The 21,575-nt window shown below is 29.3% G+C and overlaps 1 protein-coding gene across 2 annotated transcripts; it reads right to left on the bottom strand.

Moving 5' to 3' along the window:
* Nucleotides 1–1,650: 1,650 nt before the first annotated feature.
* Eh (Eclosion hormone) lies at nt 1,651–20,665 on the bottom strand. Of its 2 annotated transcripts, none has more exons than XM_075288461.1 (3): nt 20,581–20,665; nt 2,429–2,548; nt 1,651–2,350 (listed from the first exon to the last, which is right to left on the bottom strand). In XM_075288461.1, the coding sequence occupies exons 2-3, from the start codon at nt 2,538–2,540 to the stop codon at nt 2,166–2,168; spliced, it is 297 nt and encodes a 98-aa protein (XP_075144576.1). In that variant the 5' UTR covers nt 2,541–2,548; nt 20,581–20,665; the 3' UTR covers nt 1,651–2,165. The 2 variants fall into 2 exon arrangements, with proteins under 2 accessions (XP_075144576.1, XP_075144575.1); XM_075288460.1 differs by lacking the exon at nt 20,581–20,665 and adding an exon at nt 2,643–2,837.
* Nucleotides 20,666–21,575: the final 910 nt, after the last annotated feature.

The following is a 21,575-nucleotide window of genomic DNA, read 5'->3' as shown; positions in this document are numbered from 1 at the left end:
TTTCTACGAAAATCACATCGCTCAAACAAATAAAAATGTCTTTGGCGCTATACGAAGTTCAACTTTCTTCACAATGAGTTCATTTTAACTTAAAGAAGGGGTCACTTTTTTCTGGGTGTGCATAATTTTTTGTTTTCTTTTTTCCAATAGTTTAAAAAAAGAGTAAGAATAAATAAAATGGTACAAATTATTCAAATTTTGCCACAAAAATGCTAAATCCATTATAGAAAAATCGATAATATTTGAAAATATTCGAGGGAAAACGTTTCAAACAAGCGTTAGAATGTATTAAAAATTATAAAAAAGTATAAAAATTATTTATTTGAGAAAATATCACAAAATTTTTAATTCACAATCAAAACACTGAATTCGGATCACACCTTAAGAAGTGACGCAAATTCATTGCAACGGTTTGTTGAAACGGTGGACATTCGTTCTATGACAAGTTCATATTACATTCATCGCTTCTCCGCCAATTTTGTACCACTTCCAGACCCAAAAAGAACATTTTCACTTCTTTTTTGGCGGCGCTTTTTTGCAGCATTATTAAGATATTAATTGATGAAAGAATAGTTTTAATATCAATTACTATTTTTTATTCAACTAAATCATAAGTTCAACCACAGCTTTATTTCATAAATATCAGACTTCTACCACAACCCAAGTAATTCGATTGTGCATGAAAGTCTTTAGTGGAACTTTGTGCGTTGTACGAGTATATACTTGTTTAACTTTTATAAAAATATAAAATCGTAAATAGGTTTTCAAATTCTGGGGGGGGGGGCTAAAATTTTTTTCCAAGCCCCCTCCCCAGAGGCCTTCCTACGCTTATGTGCCCCATATAAACCGATCCCCAGATTTGACTTCCGGAGCACCTAGGAAGAGCAAAATTCTCCCCATTCGGTTGAAATTTCGTGATGTTAGTATATGATGTCCAACAACCATGCAGGAATTGGTTCCTATCACTCCATAATTATATATAGCTCCCATATAAACCGATCGCCAAATTTGACCTCCGGTGCCTTTTGGAGAAGCAAAATTCATCCGATCTGGTTGAAATTTGATACGTGGTGGTAGTATATGATATTTAAGAACCATGGTCCAAAAGTGGTCCATATCAGTCCATAATCATTTATAGCCCCCATATAAACCGATCCCGAGATTTGGTTTTGGAGCCTCTTGGAGGAGCAAATTTCATCCGAGTGAGTGGAAATTTGTGGATGACTTTCGTAGAAGTTTCTACGCAATCCATGGTGGAGGGTACATAAGATCCGGCCTGGCCGAACTTATGGCCGTATATACTTGTTGTATCTAACATGTTCATCATACAATTTTGAAGACAATGATAGAAGACTTTGCCATTAGTAATTATTGCCATGAACTCGATTCGGATACTTCGATTGTGAATAATAGTCATTAGTAGAATTTTGTATGCAATCCATGATAGAGAGTACATAAGATTCGGCCTGGCCGAACTTTCGGCCGTATTTACTTGTCTTTGTTTTCGTTTTGTTATTACACTAATGCAATAAAAATTCCAATTCTATATTTAGATTTTTTCTTTGGCTGTGGGGTTTCACACGTTTAATTACTCAGTTTTTTTTCACATAAAATATTCCATTCAAAATTTCAAACACAATTCCAACCAAGTTCTTTTCACATTTTGCATATATATTTTTATTTTCCACAAAAACAAAAAAAATATTTTACACATTTTTTTTTTTCATAAACATAAACTTATGCAAAAACAAATATTAAGGAACTATTATTAAATGCTATATTTGGCACATCATGATCATGAAATGGTTAATTAAACCATATAAACTTAAAATAAAGCCTGAGTCAAGCGAATACTTAATAAATGTAATAGGCAATAATTCAATAAATAAATATAATAAGCACGAATGAAAATAAAAATTAAATAATTTACAAAATCACAGCTAAATTAATGGTAAATGGTTGTAAAAAAACAACCAAAAGAAATGTTAAATGACCTTACAAACATCACCGAAACTAAAAGGCGCTGCTAATAGGGTCACACATGTTTACGTATCATAATATCATCAGCATCAGTAACGAAATCATAATCATATCGTCATCATATCTTCATCACATCGTATCAACATATCAACCAGAATCAATAATTTTCTTCCAATCTGGGGAATTTATTCCAAAGTATTTAGAAATGGTGCTATCGAAGGTAGATCTTCACAATCTGGTATGGCCTTGCCCTTGAATTTAAGGCAAGATTCAGCACAGGTTTGACCTTGGAAATAGTCACCAAACATTTTCTTACACTGAGCACAATTGTTTAGACAAATTTGTATGTAATCAATGCCCGACATGGAATCTGAAAAAAAAAACAATTTTTAAATAAGAGAAAGTTATATGGATTTTTAAGTAAATGAGATGAGAGGGAAATACTTACCAAAACGTTTGCCGTAATGATTTATGGAAGGCATGGCATGACTTTCTTCCATTAGAGTAAAACATATGGCAAATATGGCTAAGGTAATGGCAATTGATTTTGAGGAGAACATTTTGTAGGCTAAAAGAAATAAAAAAAAACGGAAAACATTAAAATTATGTAAAAAATATATATTTAAATCTTTAAATATCAAATCTATAAATAACACAATTACCTAAAAGTTTTTCCAAATATTAAAATATATTTTCTACGCCTTTTATAGTTTTTGAATAACTATTTTTGTTTCAACACTTATATCTTTTTTGTTAAGTTTAATTTTTTTTAAGAACAAAACTTATTTGCATTTATTCATAAATGTGAGAGAGAGCCACAATAATGCTTGCTTTAATGCTTGTGGATTGTTTTGAAATAAACTTTCCAACTACTTGCAGGGGCTTTTGTATGTTTCTGGACCCCAGCCAGACGTCATTGATCTCCATATTCTAGCACGCAAAACAGAAACCCAAGAAAAAAACTATCTCTCGATTAAGTTTCGTGTAAGAAAGTGGTAAGAAAAAGAAAAAAAGTACCACAGAACCTAGTCGAACAAAAGGCAAGTGCGTATGCGCAACTTGATTTGCTTATTTCTTCCCTGGATACTTTGTGTGTAAAACCTCAGCCCCTTCTCTTCCATGAAATTTTTCGCATTTCATTTAATTTCTTCATCTTATTATTGAATCACAACGTTGTTGTAAATTGATTGAAATTCTTTTCTTGATATTCATTAACTTAATTAATTTCTTGCTAATAATAGGCAGAATATTCTGGTTTGTAACCGGCTTTCGATCAAAGCCAAATAATAAGCATATTTATAAGGTAGTGGTACAAGGCTATTATTACATAATATATTATTGGGTCAAATATGAAAAAAAGTGATAATAATTAGCATAAAATTTCTAGTGACACACAAAAACAATCGGCTTTATATTGAACCAGAGGCCGGAGCTTACATAATCTCCAGCATGGGTTTGGCTCACTAGACTCTATTCATTACAATTTTTAATAATCTAAAAATATGAACAAAAAATGTTTTAAATTGGTGAGAGGACAGTTGGATCCAAAATGTGCCTCTCCCATGTTCAAGATAACGAATCAAGAGATTCTAAATATTTGGATGTCAATATTTCAATGGGAGTTTTCAGAAATGACCAAACTGCCGGCACTCCGAATTGCACAGAGTAACCATATAAAAAGAATGTACCTTGCCATTTAACTAAACGTGGAATTGGGTAGCAATCTGTGATACAACAGAAGTATACTACTGTGGTATCAAAGTTACTATTGACGAATTTATATTGAAACAAGTCTTATGTACCCTCCACCATGGATAGCGTAGAAACTTCTACGAAAGACTGTCATCCACAATCGAATTACTTAGGTTGTGGTATCTTAAATCGTTTTCTAAATTGTGAGTTAGTCCATACGTGGTATATATTAGACAAAAAGGGTATGTGTAGGTAAGTCTACAAATAATTACGAATCGATATGGACTTTTGCACGGTACGTAGGGAGCCAGAATTGAAATATGGGGGTCGTTTATATGGGGGCTATATACAATTATGAACTTGATATGGACCAATTTTTGTGTGATTGGGGATCGATTTATCTGAGAGCTATATATAACTATAGACCGATATGGACTTAGTTAGGCATGGTTGTTAACGGCCATATACTAGCACAATGTATCAAATTTCAACTGACTCAGATGAAATTTGCTCCTCCAAGAGGCTCCAAAACCAAATCTCGGGATCGGTTTATATGGGGGCTATATATGATTATGGACTGATATGGACCACTTTTGGCATGGTTGTTAAATATCATATACTGCCACCACATACCAAATTTCAACCAGATCGAATGAATTTTGCTTCTGCAAAAGGCACCGGAGGTCAAATATGGGGATCGGTTTATATGTGGGTTATATATAATTATACACTGATATGAACCAATTCCTGCATGGTTGTTGGATACCATATACTAACATCACGTACCAAATTTCAACCGAATCGGATGAATTTTGCTCTTCCAAGAGGCTCCGGAGGTCAAATTTGGGGACCGGTTTATATGGGGGATAAATATATAATTATGGACCGATTTCGACCAATTTTTGCATGGGTGTTTGAGGTCATATATTAATACCACGTACCAAATTTCAACTGAATCAGATGAATTTTGGTCTTCCAAGAGTCTCCGGGGTCAAATATATAATTATGGACCGATTTCGACCAATTTTTGCATGGGTGTTTGAGGTCATATATTAATACCAAGTACCAAATTTCAACTGAATCAGATGAATTTTGGTCTTCCAAGAGGCTCCAGAGGTCAAATCTGGGGATCGGTTTATATGGTGTTTATACTAACACCATGTACCAAATTTTATTCAGATCGGATGACATTTGCTTCTCTTAAAGGCTCCGCAAGCAAATTGGGGGATCGGTTTATATGGGGGCTATATATAATTATTGACCGATCTGGACCAATTTTTGCATAGATGTTAGAGACCATATACTAACACCATGTACCAAATTTCAGCCGGATCGGATGAAATTTTGCTCTTCCAAGAGGCTCCGGAGTTCAAATTTGGGGACCGGTTTATATGGGGGCTATATATAATTATGGACCGATTTCGACCAATGTTTGCATGGGTGTTTGAGGCCATATATCAATACCACGTACTAAATTCCAACTGAATCAGATGAATTTTGGTCTTCCAAGAGGCTCCAGAGGTCAAATCTGGGGATCGGTTTATATGTGGGTTATATATAATTATAGACTGATATGAACCAATTCCTGCATGGTTGTTGGATACCATATACTAACATCACGTACCAAATTTCAACCGAATCGGATGAATTTTGCTATTCCAAGAGGCTCCAGAGGTCAAATCTGGGGATGGGTTTATATGGGGGCTATATACAATTATGGACCGATGTGGACCAATTTTTGCATAGTTATTAGAGAACATATACTAACACCATGTACCAAATTTTAGGCAGATCGGATGACATTTGTTTCTCTTAAAGGCTCCGCAAGCCAAATCGGGGGATCGGTATATAAGGGGGCTATATATAATTATTGACCGATGTGGACCAATTTTTGCATAGATGTTAGAGACCATATACTAACACCATGTACCAAATTTCAGCCGGATCGGATGAAATTTTCTTCTCTTAGAGGCTCCGCAAGCCAAATCTGGGGATCGGTTTATATGGGGGCTATATATAATTATGGACCGATGTGGACCAATTTTTGCATGTTTGTTAAAGACCATATACTAACACCATGTACCAAATTTAGCGGGATCGGATGAAATTTGCTTCTCTTAGAGGGTCTGCAAGCCAAATTTGGGGGTCCGTTTATATGGGGGCTATACGTAAAAGTGGACCGATATGGCCCATTTGCAGTATCACCCGACCTACATCAATAACAACTACTTGTGCCAAGTTTCAAGTCGATAGCTTGTTTCGTTCGGAAGTTAGCGTGATTTCAACAGACGGACGGACATGCTCAGATCGACTCAGAATTTTACCACGACCCAGAATATGTATGCTTTATAGGGTCTTAGAGCAATATTTCGATGTGTTACAAACGGAATGACAAAGTTAAAATTCCCCCATCCTATGGTGGAGGGTATAAAAAGTGAAACAAAGGTGAAAAAATTGGTTTGTTAGTCCTTTTTTTTTTGTTTAAGTTATTCATTCAAACGATCTTCCAAAACACAACTTCTAAAGTAATGCAAAGGATCCGAAAGCTTAGTATGTACAACTACTACTTGCGGATCCCAAGTTGGGAATCAAAACTACTTTTTTGGAAGGTATTTGTTGCTGTTATACAACATACATACAACATGTCGGAAGATTAAATGATATATATATATATATTTTCTTTTTTATATACTGAATTAAAAGATGTTATATTTATGACATTATGAAGTATTTCAATTGAAAGTTATTATTGATACTGAGTTCATGTCGAAACTTTTGCCAGATCATATACATCTCCTGATGGAGATGTTGTCAAAGTTACCAAATGAAAAAAAAATATTATGCACTTAATTAACTCTTTGACTACCGCACTGAAAAAACAGTGAACCCACCAGGTGGAAAACTTTCGCTTAATTTTAGAAAAGTTTAACTAAACAGTATGAAAATATGAAAACAAACAATTTGGAAGGAAACAGATTTAGAATTTTGACTCGGTATGATCAAAGAATGGATTTACTCATTTCCCTGCTTGTGAAGTTCTTCAACTTAAATACTCAAAAATATTGGCAAAAGGTATTACTAAGGGTTATCCTACGACGGAGTTTTCGTTTCTGCCACTATGCATTGGCACAAAATCTTTGCAAATGTCATCTTTGGTATTTTTCAAGTTAATAAATAATTTTTGTTTTTTTCGGTTACTATATACCAATCAATTATTTTTAAAATTTGGTGCAATAAAAAAAATAATCATACTCTTTTTATTCTTGTATATATGCATTATTCGGCAAAAATAGTCCAAACTTTCTAAGTCTTCTGCATTGACAGTGTCCAAATTGTTGAAAGTAAATAATTTTTGTTTTTTATTCTTTCTTCAAATTCATGTCCAAATTGTTCCAAATTTGATTGAGTATTGTTTTATTTTATAAGGTGTAAGATATTTTTCACCTCTAAAAAACCGCCGAAATAAATGTTACCCCTAAAACTCCCCCCAAACGTAGAAAAAACCCCTAAACCCAACTTGGCAACACTGCTATAATGAACACAACGTTAATGGGATATCTTACCCCGCTCTCGCCAACAAATTACTCACAATTTTATCTTTTCAATATATTCAAAGAAAGAAAAAAAAGTTAAATACTTGCTTTACACTCCCCCTAATTTCTATACTCCAATCATATATCTCTAAAATACCTTTACCACAAAGAAACTGGTTATGAATGTTAAATGATGATGACATCTTTATGTATTTGGCTTGCGACAGGCATGGAGACCCACTGTCCTGTGCGTGTGCCTATGTCAATAAGATCCGTTTCACTATTTTCCATGAACAATGTTGGCTTTTTTGTTTTCGTTTTATCTTGATTTAAATTTAAATACGAATATGAATGTGAGTAAATATGAATATGATCATTAACCAATCAACCCAATAATTTAGTATCATTCCAATGTCCTTTTATAAACAATGTCATGGAGATGCTGTTTCACTAGCATCTGGTGGCGTTTACATTTTTTCCACTGTACCCTAGTAGGTATATGTATTTCCTGATCTTGTCACTTAAACAAAGAAGTGAGAAAAGACAAGAATTTTATATTTTCCATTCACATTCATTTCTGGAGCTAGAATGCGGGGATTTTTCTACTGTTTTTCACAAATGTAACGGATATTTGAAATACTTTCGTTCTTCCGCTAGAGTTTTCGATTTTGTTTGTGAATAGCTACTGGGAAATGTATTCATTCTATCGCAAAATTAAGCTTGTGGAAAATTTTTACCTGCTTTATGGGAAAAGTTTTACTAGCTTGTTTTTACAAAAAAAGTTGCTAGATAAAAACCAGTCTGCAAATTATTGTAAACAAGACAAGCATTTAAAATAATTATTTACTTTTTAATTCATGAATAATTTTTATAAAAAATCGTTTTAATTGCTGAATTAAGATTGTTGGCTAGAAATCCACAAATGTCTATTGTTGGGAAGCTCAAACACCTCAAATTGATAGCATGAAAATTGAGTAAGGTTGCTATCACGGTTGCCACTCGTGCCAACATTAATCTACCAAAATTTGAAGAAGTTTTTAACAAAAATCTACAAAAAAAAAATCTTATTATGTAGTTTTTCATCAAATTTTTATTGTTATTATGAAAAAAAATGTTTGTTTTTTCTTCGAAAGTACACCCAGAAAAAAGTGCCTTCGAAACTAAAGGAAAAAATTTTCATCAATATAGTTTATACATTTTATTTCCATTAAGGTAAATTTTTGTGAAAAATAATAAAATTTACTCGTTTCAGTAAAAAAAATCCTAAACTGTAAGCAGTTAGGAATAGTTCATTAACTAGAATAAGGCATGGAATTTTACTCATACTATTTTCTTCGCTGGGTATAAGAATTTACTACTGAAAAAGAAAATTTTATTCACCGATAACAAAGCATTCGTAAAAATAAACAAAAACCGAACTAAAACCAAGTTTCTTAAAACTTAGTAAAATTTCTTATAAAATGATAATTGCGACTTCCTTTATAATAGAAAGTTTTTCATACATACGAACAACACTTGGCATAGAAAAATATTTTAGTTCATTCGTACTAAGAAGTATGCAATCCTTTCAAAACTTAAGGAAACACACTTGTTAGAATATAGGAAATTTTCCTAAATTTCTATTGTCTACCTGTAATCGATACCTGTCATCGTAATCGATGTGTTTGCGCGTGGGTGTAATCGATATATTTGCGCGTCGGTTGTTTTTTTTAGTTGGAATCGCGTTGTTTTGGTATACGGAAAGATTGTTAAAAAATAATATGGTAAAATAATATAATAAATAACAAATAAAATATATAAAATATTTGTTATTTTAAATTAGTGAGAAAAATTTTCGTTTTTTTAAATAAATCTATCAATGTTCGTGATAGTGTATAAAGAAAGAAAACACCAGCAGAATAACAACCCTTTCATTTGTCTTCATTTTGGAATCTTCAATTATCAGGTAATATTCAGTGACGCTAACCTTTTGCAACAAAAATGTTTTATGATTTTTTATATTTGTAGGTATTGAAATTGTAAAAGGAGGACAAAATCGTTAGGCAGCAACTTATTAAAAGTGAAAAGTACAAGAAGAAGAAAAAGTGCGTTTTACAGTGGAATAATAAACTAATATTTCAAAGAGATTCGATGCTGTTGATTCTTAATAAATATATTCAATATATTAATAAAACATGTCTTTTATTGAAGATAAAATTGCTTATAGAAATAAATAAAATTGTATTTAAAAACGAAGGTAAGCTGTTCTAATTATGAAGTAAAAGTTTTACCACAAATGTGTAAGATTTGTCGAAATGAATGAAAAAATTTCAATAAAATCATTCCATATATGAATTCAAATTAGTTAAATTTTTTCATTCTGTAGTATAGTGGTATATAAATATAGGAAAATGTTAACTAATATATGGAATGCATTATTCCTAATTTCTACGAAAATCACATCGTTCAAACAAATAAAAATGTCTTTGGCGCTATACGAAGTTCAACTTTCTTCACAATGAGTTCATTTTAACTTAAAGAAGGGGTCACTTTTTTCTGGGTGTAGTGTTTTATTATTATTATTTTATTTCAAAAGTCTATTTCAATATTTGCAATATTATATACTATGATCCCTTCAATACACAAAAAAAATTTCTGATTCAATCACGAAATTAATTGATCCAATTAATTTTTTAATTGAAATGTCTTCAATCACAGAAATGATAGTATCAATTAAAAAATTAATCGACAGTCAATTAAAAAATTTATTGATCCAATTAGAAAATTAATTGATACTATTAATTTGTGTGATTGATTTTTATTTCAATTAAAACATTTGTTGATTCAATTAAATTTTTAATTGAATATTTTTTAAAACTCAATTAAAACTTTAATTGGAAAAATTTTCTTCTGTGTAGCGACCCTTTTTTTGGGAGTATAAATATCCCTTGAATTGTAAATGTGTCGAATTTTAAATGTTATAACGATTTTAGCTTACACCAATAAGGCAAAGTTACTACTTCTACAAAAATGGCGAACTTACTAACAATGGACTTTCATAGTATGATATAACACGAAAACTAAAATTTTTAATGATATTGAATTTATAGAAAACTTTGACATTTTATTTCTATAGAAAATTTTGTCAAAATTTTCATCTCTATAGAAAATGTTATCAAAGTTTTATTTCTATAGAAAATTTTGTCAAAATTGTATTTCTATAGCAAATTTTGTCAACATTTTATTTCTATAGAAAATTTTGTCAAAATTTTATTTCTCTAGCAAATTTTGTCAAAATGTATTTCTATAGCAAATGTTGTCAAAATTTTATTTCTTTAGAATATCAACATTTTTATTTTTATAGAAAATTTTATTTCTATAAAAATTTTTCACAAAATTTTATTTCTATAGAAAATGTTCTCAAAATTTTATTCCTATAGCAAATTTTCTCAAAATTTTATTTCTTAAAAAATTATGTCAACATTTTATTTCTATAGCAAATTTTGTCAAAATTAATTTCTGTAGCTAATTTTGTTAAAATTTTATTTCTTTAGAAAATGTTTGCAAAATTTTATTTCTATAGAATATAAACATTTTTATTTTTATAGAAAATTTTCTCAAAATTCTATTTCTATAAAAAATTTTCTCAAAAATTAATTTCTATAGAAAAATTTTATTTCTTTAGAAAACTTTGTCAAAATTTTATTACTTCAGACAATGTTTGTAAAATGTTATTTCTCTAAAATATCAAAATTTTTATTTTTATAGAAAATTTTATTTCTATAAAAACTTTTGTCAAAAATTTGGACAAAATTTTCTAAAGAAATAGAAAATTTTGTCAAAATTTTCGCCTCTATAGAAAATTTTCTCCAAATTTTATTTCTAAAGAAAATTTTGTCAAAATTTTATTTGAGAAAATTTTCTCAAAATTCTATTTCTATAGAAAATTTTGTTAAATTTTTATTTCTATAGAAAATTTTCTTAAAATTTTATGTCTATAGAAAATTTTGTTAAAGTTTTATTTCTATAGAAAATTTTGTCAACATTTTTTTTCTTTGGAAAATGTTTCCAAAATTTTATTTCTATAGGAATGAACATTTTTATTTTTATAGAAAATTTTCTGAAAATTGTACATCTGTAGAAAATTTTGTCAAAATTTTTTTTCTATAGAAAATTTTCTCAAAATTTTATTCCTATAGCAAATTTTCTCAAAATTTTATTTCTATAGAAAGTTTTGTCAAAATTTTATTTCTATAGAAAGTTTTGTCAAAATTTTATTTCTATAGCAAATTTTGTCAAAATTTATTTCTGTAGCTACTTTTGTTAAAATTTTATTTCTTTAGAAAATGTTTGCAAAATTTTATTTCTATAGAGTTCAACATTTTTATTTTTATAGAAAATTTTCTCAAAATTTTATTTCTACAGAAAATTTTGTCAAAATTTTATTTCTGTAAAAAATGTTCTCAAAAATTTATTTCTATAGAAAATTTTGTCAAAATTTTATTTCTTTAGAAAATGTTGTCAAAATTTTATTTCTTTAGAAAATGTTTGAAAAAATTTATTTCTATAAAATATAACATTTTTATTTTTGTAGAAAATTTTATTTCCATAGAAAATTTTCTCAAAATTTTATTTCTATAAAAAATTTTGTCAAAATTTTATTTCTTTAGAAAATTTTGTCAAAATTTTCAATTCTATAGAAAATCTTCTCAAAATTTTGTTTCTATAGAAAATTTTCTCAAAATTTTATTCCTATAGCAAATTTTTTCAAAATTTATTTCAGTAGCTAATTTTGTTAACATTTTATTTCTTTAGAAAATGTTTGCAAAATTTTATTTCTATAGAATATCAACATTTTTATTTTTATAGAAAAAATTCTCAAAATTTTATTTCTACAGAAAATTTTGTCAAAATGTTATTTCTATAAAAAAATTTATTTCTATAGATAATTTGTCCAATTTTTAGTTCTTTAGAAAATTTTGTCAACATTTTATTTCTTTAGAAAATGTTTGAAAAATTTTATTTCTATAGACAATTTTGTCAAAATTTTCATCTCTATAGAAAATGTTCTCAAAGTTTTATATCTATAGAAAATTTTGTAGAAATTGTATTTCTTTAGAAAATGTTGCCAAAATTTTATTTCAATTGAAAATTTTGTCAAGATTGTATTTCTATTGAAAACTGAAGTGAACATCAAGAATTCTACCAATCTATCAAACAGTAAAATATCTATGTTTAAAGATGTTGAATTTATAGAAATCTTTAACATTTTATTTCTATAGAAAATTTTGTCAAAATTTTATTTTTATAGAAAATTTTGTCAAAATTGTATTTCTATAGAAAATTTTCTTTAAATTTTATTTTTATAGAAAATTTTGTTAAAATTTTATTTCTATAGAAAATTTTGTCAACATTTGATTCTATAGCAAATTTTGTCAAAATTTTATTTCTTTGGAAAATGTTTGCAAAATTTTATTTCTATAGAAATCAACATTTTTATTTTTATAGAAAATTTTCTCAAATTTTTATTTCTATAGAAATCAATATTTTTATTTTTATAGAAAATTTTCTCCAAATTTTACATCTATAGAAAATTTTGTCAAAATTTTATTTCTTTAGAAAATTTTGTCAAAATTTTATTTCTTTAGAAAATTTTGTCAAAATTTTATTTCTTTAGAAAATTTTGTCAAAATTTTATTTCAATTGAAAATTTTGTCAAGATTGTATTTCTATTGAAAACGGAAGTACGTCTTAATTGAAGAGGAAAAATTTGGAAAATCTACCGAAACATCAAGAATTCTACTAATTTATCAAACAGTAAAATATCTACAATTTTTGATAGAATTCTACCAACTGCGGCAAGCGTGTTTGCTATATGATATTCGTCCAACTTAAGCTTATGCATACACTGAAAACAACAATTGCCGAGCAAAAGAATCAGATAATTGAAATGATGATATATTACTTTATACTAGAAGAAAAACGTATTTCTTGTTCTTATATTTTTTCTTCATGTGCTAACTATAACTTTAATTTCCAAATTCAGACTCTTTAAAATTAAGAGTTGTAAACCATCTCTCTATTTTTGAATGCTTTTTAGCTTCAGAGTCATATTCGTATACTAAAGAGAAGAAATTTTTTCAATGTACATGTGATAAAAAAAAAGTTAAATATTTCTAACAATTTAGAATGTTAAATTTTAATGTATAAGAAAGTTCAGAAAAATTTTAATAATTACAATTTTAAATCTTCTAGCAAATGAAAGTCTTTTAAATGTCTATGACTGTTAGAGAATGATTAGATATGTGTTATTTAAATGTTCTATTAATAGATACCTAAGATACCTTAGGTAGAGCTAAATAAAAAAAAGACTTAAAATCAAACAAATACTAATAAATCAATTAAATATTTTTTTTTCTTTTCAATAACCGAAAACATGAAGAAATACCAAATGAATCTTCGTTTTGGCACAAAGTATTGTTTTAATGTGTAGACACGTGTAAAGTTTTTACATATTAATTTTTTTTTATTATACCATGTGATAGGGTATAATAAGTTTATCATTCCATTTGTAATACATCGAAATATCGATTTCCAATATAGTCATGATCAGGGCGAAATTCTAAGACGATATATCGATGTCCGCCTGTATGTTACAATCTTCAATAATGAAGCTATCATCTTGAAATTTTGCACAAACTCTTTTTTTTTATATATATGGAGAGGTGAAGTAATAAGGTGGAATACTTTTTTATCGGTCCCATATAAACCGATCGCTCGGTTTGAATATCCAAACGTTACTTTTTTCCTGTTCTTCTGAAATTGGAAATCTATAGGTATTTTAGGTCTATGAAGAGATATAGGTCCCATCAAATGCCCATAAAAAGTTACCTTTATGTCCACAATTCACATTCGATATTCACCGAGTTTCCACGATTTTTATACACAACAGATATGTATATGCTTTCAAAGAAAATTATTTTATGCGTTCCATGGTGATGGGTATTTAAGATTCGACCTGTCCGAATTTTTGCCGAATACATTTGCTTTATTTTAAATTCGAAGCTCTACAAATAGAATAACTTTGTAAGGCAATTCGGCTTAATGAAATAAATAAATAAATTATTTTGCTGTTGTAATATGTGTCGCATATATTTTAATATTGTCTAAAAAATATTTGAGACAAAATTCTTGATACTATTACGTCTTTTTTAATGTCGTCTTTTATTGTTTTTGCGCTTTTTTACATCATACTACAATGGTAAGGTATACTACAAAAATAATTTCCATAAAAAACGTGAGAATATTTTGAAAACTGGTTTAATTTACTACTACGAATTTTGCTACTGAATGAAATTTAAATAAAAAACAATCTCGATTAAGTAAACTTGTTTGGGTATATTAATAACTTATTGGAAAAAAGAGATCAGTTTTATAGTAAAACTAATATTTATGTTAATTAATCAAATTGAATTATAAACAACTTTTTTGCGGTTTCTTAAGTATGTCACTTGTGCAGTATTATGATTTTTTTTTATATATATGGTCAATGACCTCTTACTATCCATACAAATGAAAGCCTTTATCCATAACAAAAGTTTGTTCGGAACGTCTTATTACAGGGGTCAGCACTTATCGTTTCAGTTTTTCATTGTGTTTTCAATTTTTTTTTTATTTATTTTATGTGAGCGCGAATAGTTCGATCAGTCTGTATCATATAGAAACATGGTTTGAACCTATCGGATGATAGGGATACAAAACTCGGTTTTTCGATTTATGTTATGGACCTTATGTCCAAAGAAGCCACAGACGGTCTTTGATTCAAGAGTCAAGAATTTTAAGTCGATTTTTTTACAAAATTGCAATGATGGACAATTTTAATTCCCCAAAAGCTTTTAATCGCCGAATAAAGAAATTTTAATCACCGACCCTCTTAAACGGAAGAAGTCATCCATGCCAAGGAATTTTCGTGACACAGGAAAATTTTGATGATTCACAAAATCTCACTGCCGAACATTTTTTCGATTTATAAAAAAAAACTTATCGCGAATCGCGATTAACGTTTGCTCTACAAGCTCAGAATTATCGTGGACCTGAATGCAAACGTGTTCAGTGTTAACGTTATTTCACTTTAGTAACAAATTGCCACCTTCTTCTCTAGGTGATACTATTGTACCACTAAATGATATATTTTTTAGATATTTGTGCCATCTTTTTGTCACACTCTGCCACTTTTTATACCCTAAACCACATAGTGGTCAGGGTATAATAAGTTTGATCGGCCAAAAAATGTGCCTACCAGAAATATTGATTTTAGACCCCATAAAATATATACCGATCCACTCAGAATCACCTCCTGAGTCGATCTAGCCTTGGTGTCCGTCCGTCCATCCGTCCGTTCGTCTGTCCATGTATTTGTTGTTCACAGGATTCCGGTCGCAATTATTAACCGATTTTGATGAAATTTGGTACAGGGAGTTTTTTGGGAACAGGGACGAACGCTATTGAATTTGGAAGAAATCGGATCAAATTTAGATATAGCTCCCACATATATGTATCGCCCGATTTCGACAAATGGGGTCACGTTGCGTATCTTTTCAAACGGATCGTCACCAAATTTGGCAAAAGGTAATATTTTCCATCGTTCTTCAAGTCTGCAAAATTTCATCTAAATCGGTTCAGATTTAGATATAGCTCCCATATATATGTATCGCCCGATTTTCCCAAATTTGGCCATAAAACCTTATTTATTAAGCGATCTTACTAAAACTTGGCTTACTCTAATCTTATATGGTACTGACAATATGTTCCAATCGGTTCAGATTTAGATATAGCTCCCATATATATGTATCGCCCGATTTTGCCAAATTTGGCCGTAAAAACCTTATTTATCAACCGATAGTGCTCAAAGTTGGCTAAATATAATCTTCTATATCTCTAACTGTATGTGCGCAATTTCATCGAAATCGGTTGAGATTTAGATATAGCTCCCATATATATGTATCGCCCGATTTTGCCAATTTTGGCCGTAAAACCCTTATTTATCAACCGATCGTAACCAAGGTTGGCTAAATATAATCTTCTATACCTCTAACTGTATATGCGCAATTTCATCGAAATCGGTTGAGATTTAGATATAGCTCCCATATATATGTATCGCCCGATTTTGCCAATTTTGGCCGTAAAACCCTTATTTATCAACCGATCGTAACCAAGGTTGGCTAAATGTAATCTTCTATAGCACTAACTGTTTGTGCAAAATTTCATCGAAATCGGTTCAAATTTAGATATAGCTCCCATATATATTTATCGCCCGATTTTGAAAAATTTGCCCCTAATAACCTTATTTTTGACCATAGGGGCCTCATTTATTAACTGATCATACTAAAATTTTACACAAAGTGACCTTCTGTGGTATCAATCATGCCTGCAAAATATTATACAACTTGGTTTAGATTTAGATATAGGTCCCATATGTATGCATCGCTCAATTTTGTCATATTTGTCCATAATACTCTTATTTATTAACCTATGTTGTTCAAATTTCAAATTTTGATGTACTAGCTGATCGTATTTAGACTTACATGTAGCTCTTACATAAATCTATTGCCCTATTTGCAGAAATTTGGATTTATTACCTATAACTAATTGACCGATTTCCTCTTTTTTAATAATGGACTCAATATTAGTGGCATACACGCAAAGAAAGAAAACGTTTGGAAAACGTGTACCGAAAACGTTTTTCATTTGTTAGAGTTTTTTGAATTGCTTTGAAAATTTTAAACTTTTATCACCAAAAAAATTCGTTTGTTACAAAATTTTTATTTTTTCAATAAAAAAAGTTATTTTTGAAATAACAACACAGTCCATTTCGTTTATATCAAACACTGTTCTTTTCTGACTTTAGGTCTTTAATAAGACACATTTTACAGTTCAAAATTTAATATAGTACAATGTAATGTTGAACATTTTTTCGAAATCTTCCGAATATATCTGGAATATATGTAAAAAAAACAAAAGCAAAAAAAAAACTTTGGCCGAAGCAGGAATCGAACCAACGACCCTTGGCATGAGAGTCGGACGTAGCTACCACTGCTCCACGGTGCCAAACTAAATGTTTGTTTCTGTTAAATAAACTTTGTTTATTCGGTTCGTGGGCGCCGCAAGCTATGCTATATAAATATAACTTATATTGATATTTATCTATTGATGACCATAACAGGTACATAGCTCAGTGGTTAGTGTGTTGGCTTACAATGTGCATGGTCCGCGGTTCGATTCTCCGTCCAGGCGAAAGGTAAAAAAAATTTAAAAATTTATAAAATCGTATAATTTCTTCTACATTGTTGGTATTACAGGAAAAGGTGTTAAGAACTAAAAATCCTCGTGGATGTGAGAAAGATGTGAGGGACAATGCAATTAGCAAGAAAATAATGTTTTTTTTGAGCTAGTCTTTATGAAATTGTTTTTACATCCTGGAAAAGAATAAACGTTTATCACAAAAAGTATATACTTTTCTTCCAAATACACTTCCTTACAGCGAAAAGCAAATGAGAAACGAACTTTGTTTGTCTAAAATTTCGTTTGGGAGGAAAGAATTATTTTTTTGCGTGTACTAACTCTTTTGGTGCAAAATAAACTATAGCTCCTATTTCATTTCTGCTCAGATTGTGACAAGACATCCATAAACATGTATCCCCCTTTATGTTCACCAAAACCTATACCAATGATACCCCAGAAATGCTTATGTTTACTAATTCAGTAGGGGTAGTTTAGGGTATGATATAGTCGGCCCAGCCCGACTTTTGACTTTTCTTACTTGTTAATTAATTAGTTTCGGGTTTAAAAGTCGATTATTGTTATTATTTCCCCATTTTCCATTCCGCCTAAAAGAATGCAAGGAAATCTTTTTATAGTAAATAATGCGGATTAATCTGCTGAATATTAAATTTCAAGGTGTGGTTGTCAATAAAATGGTGATAAAATGAAATGAAAATCTAGGAAGAAAAAACTGCAAAAAATGTATCACAATTCTATATAAAACCTCGTATAAATGTATTTGTGCGTTACGTTTTCTTCCGGAAAATGTGTGCCACTTTTTGTGATACATTTTTAAAATTTGATGTAAACAACTTTAACATCGGTGCTAATGTCAAATGCGCATATGGCACTAAAAATTCTTGCCATTTTTACTGAGAAGCTTGGTTATCTTTTGATAGAATTCTGACAAAACAGATAGAGATCGGTAGAATTCTTAGAGTTTTGAAGAAGTATTCTTATGGGATTTAAATTAAAATAAAAAAATTTTCTTTTTTTAATTTAAAAAACTCGACTTGTCCACCTTTTCGAAAATTGGAAAATTCGTTTTCAAAGAATTCAAAAGTCGAACATTCGATTTTGGGCAAATAGTCGACTTCCATTTTTGTATCCCTACCACGGTTGCCACTCGTGCCAAAAATAATCTACCAAAATTTGAAGATAATTTTACCAAAAATCTAACAAATTTAAAAATTTTATTTTGTAGTTTTGATCAAAACTTTGCCAAAGTTTAATCTCTTTAGAAAACTTTGTCAACATTTTATTTCTAGAAAATTTTGTCAAAAATGTATTTCTCTAGAAAATTTTGATAACATTTTATTTTTCTAACAAATTTTGTCAAAATTTAATTTCTCTAGAAAATTTTGATAAAATTTTATTTTTCTAAAAAATTTTGTCAAAATTTAATTTCTGTAGAAAATTTTGATAAAACTTTATTTCTATAAATAATTTTGTCAAAATTTTATTTCTTTAGGAAACTTTGTCAACATTTTATTTCTAGATAATTCTGTCAACATTACAAAATTTTTGCAACATTAATTTTCCACAAAATTTTGATAAAATTTTATTTCTGTAAAAAATTTTGTCAAAATTTAATTTCTCCAGAAAATTTTGATAAAACTTTATTTCTCTAAATAATTTTGTCAAAATTTTATTTATCTAAAAAAGTTTGTCAAAGAAAAAGTTTTTCTAGAAAATTTTGATAAAATTTTATTTCTCTAAAAAAATTGTTCTCTTTTTTTATTTCTCTAAAAAAAATTCGTCCAAAAAAAATTATTTCTATTGAAAATTTTGCCAAAATTTTAATTTCCATAGAAAAAAAATATTTTTATAGAAAATTTTATTAAAATTGTATTTCTATAAAAATTGAAGATAATCTTAGCTGGAGAGGAATATTTTGCAAATGTATAGAAAAAAATCTACCAGATTTGGTAGAATTCTACTAACTGTGGCAACCGTCATCCCTACACTGAAACAAAGCATGTCTATAGAAATAAAATTTTGACAAAAATTTTTATAGAAATAACATTTTGACAAAATTTTCTATAGAAATAAAATTTTGACAAAATTTGTTATAGAACAAAATTTTTTTATATGGGGGCTATACGTAAAAGTGGACCGATGTATAGAAAATCGTATAGAAAAAAATCTACCAGATTTGGTAGAATTCTACTAACTGTGGCAACCGTCATCCCTACACTGAAACAAAGCATGTCCGGTTCCAAAGACTTTGTCTTTACACTAAGGTTTTGGTATTGATTTCGAACCAAAGAAGCAGAGAATTGAAGTAAGGAAAGTTTTAAGACACAATTCTTTTTTAAGTTCATTCGTTTGTTTTCATGTTCACGTTTTCAAACGTGTTAACGGCGACGTAAATGTTCGAACTCAGACAGGACTTTAAGTAGAAATTATGTAAAAAAGTCTTTAAAAAAGTGTTTATTCCCATTTTTGAGCGAGAATATATCAGAATTATTAAAGCCAAGTTGACCTTAGTCAAGCACAATTTGCTTTCATATGAAGATACCCAGTTTTAGATCGATACACTTAACTTTAAGGACAAAAACATTTCATTGAAAAGTTTATAGACTTTTGGACAAGGAAAAAAAATTATATCAGAAACATTTGCTTTCTAAGCTAAGAAAAATTCGCTTTCATATTTTAGGAACATGAATGAAATCTTTTGGCAATATTTTTTCAATGTAGTGCTCTTCTGTAATATGTATTTTTGACAAATATAAAGAAATTAGCATAGAGGGGATGTTTCTGAATTTTCGAAATAAAGTATGTATCTTCAAAAAATTTAATATTCGTTGTCATTGGATACAAACACAGACTTTGAAAGTCCACTGGTTTTTCCGTTAGGTCTGTACTAAAATCGTTAACCTTTTAAATTTGGACAGTTTTCAAATCGTTTTCTCTTGCTGCATAATTTATATTGTTAAGGCAAGGAGCCAAAATTCTAAAATTTGGAAATTAATGTTGGATACCCAACATTAATTTTCAATTTCCTACTTCAACAATTTTTAAATTATTTTGAATTGCAGTTATTTTCAAAAAATATTTTGTATCGATTACTCACTTGATATTTTTGATTGAATTCCGCTTGGGGTGGTTGGTTTTTAGTGATGGACGAAGTTTTATGACAGTGATTGTTTAGACCGTTAGTTTACGACTGATGTCTATTGCCACCAGGGCCATAGTCTTTTATAGTGACAAGAAATTATCTCGCATTTCATTTGATAATCTTACAATTGCTAATTTTTTGCCAATTGGAGGGAAGCTGTCTACATTCAGTCTGGTGATGTATCAAATTTACTTCCGTTTTCAATTTGGATTTTGGATACTTAAGTGAAATTCTCTATAGGAGGTGTGTTCGCTTTTTTTTTGCACTATTCCAAATGCTAGTGTAGTGTAAATTGATATCGAAACTAATGCTGGTTAATTCGATTACCTTAGACATGGTGATTGAATAAATCACAACTGGACTCAGAATCTCCTTCACATTCATTTTAACTGATTTAACATACTCTCCGCTGTCCGTCCGAACGTTGTTGGTGTTTTTCACATGGTAGAGGTAGCGGAGATTGTTCGTTTTTGCACAAAATCCTTCGAAATTAGAAATAAAATGATTGTTACCGTATATCAGCATAGCGAGAATTTCATAGACATGGCGTGTTGGTCTATATTGGATCAAAGAATATAAAAATTTTACCCTTGCAAAAAAGAAAAAAATCTATAGCTGACTAACTTTATTTCAGTTCATAAAATTTTGATCTGATTTTAAATTTTGCCACATACTAAATATTTTCTTAATTTATATTACATTTTCCTCCTCTCAATGACATGAACTAATCATGGGTAAACAATTTTTAGAGCCATGAAGTACAAAATTTTACTAAATTCGAAATGCGCATAAAAATTTTTATATAAAATGATAAAATTTTATTTAGACTGAAAAAAATATTTACGTGGCATTTAAGATTACGCAACCGAAATTTTAGGAACGGCAATTTACGCAATATTAAGGACAAATTTCTTTAAAGTGATGAAATATTAATTAAACGAAAGTTTAAT

Source organism: Haematobia irritans, chromosome 1 (genome assembly GCF_050003625.1).
Source record: "Haematobia irritans isolate KBUSLIRL chromosome 1, ASM5000362v1, whole genome shotgun sequence".
NCBI lineage: Eukaryota > Metazoa > Arthropoda > Insecta > Diptera > Muscidae > Haematobia > Haematobia irritans.
Note: the sequence above shows the minus strand (reverse complement) of the source record. Positions and strands in the feature narration are given on the sequence as shown.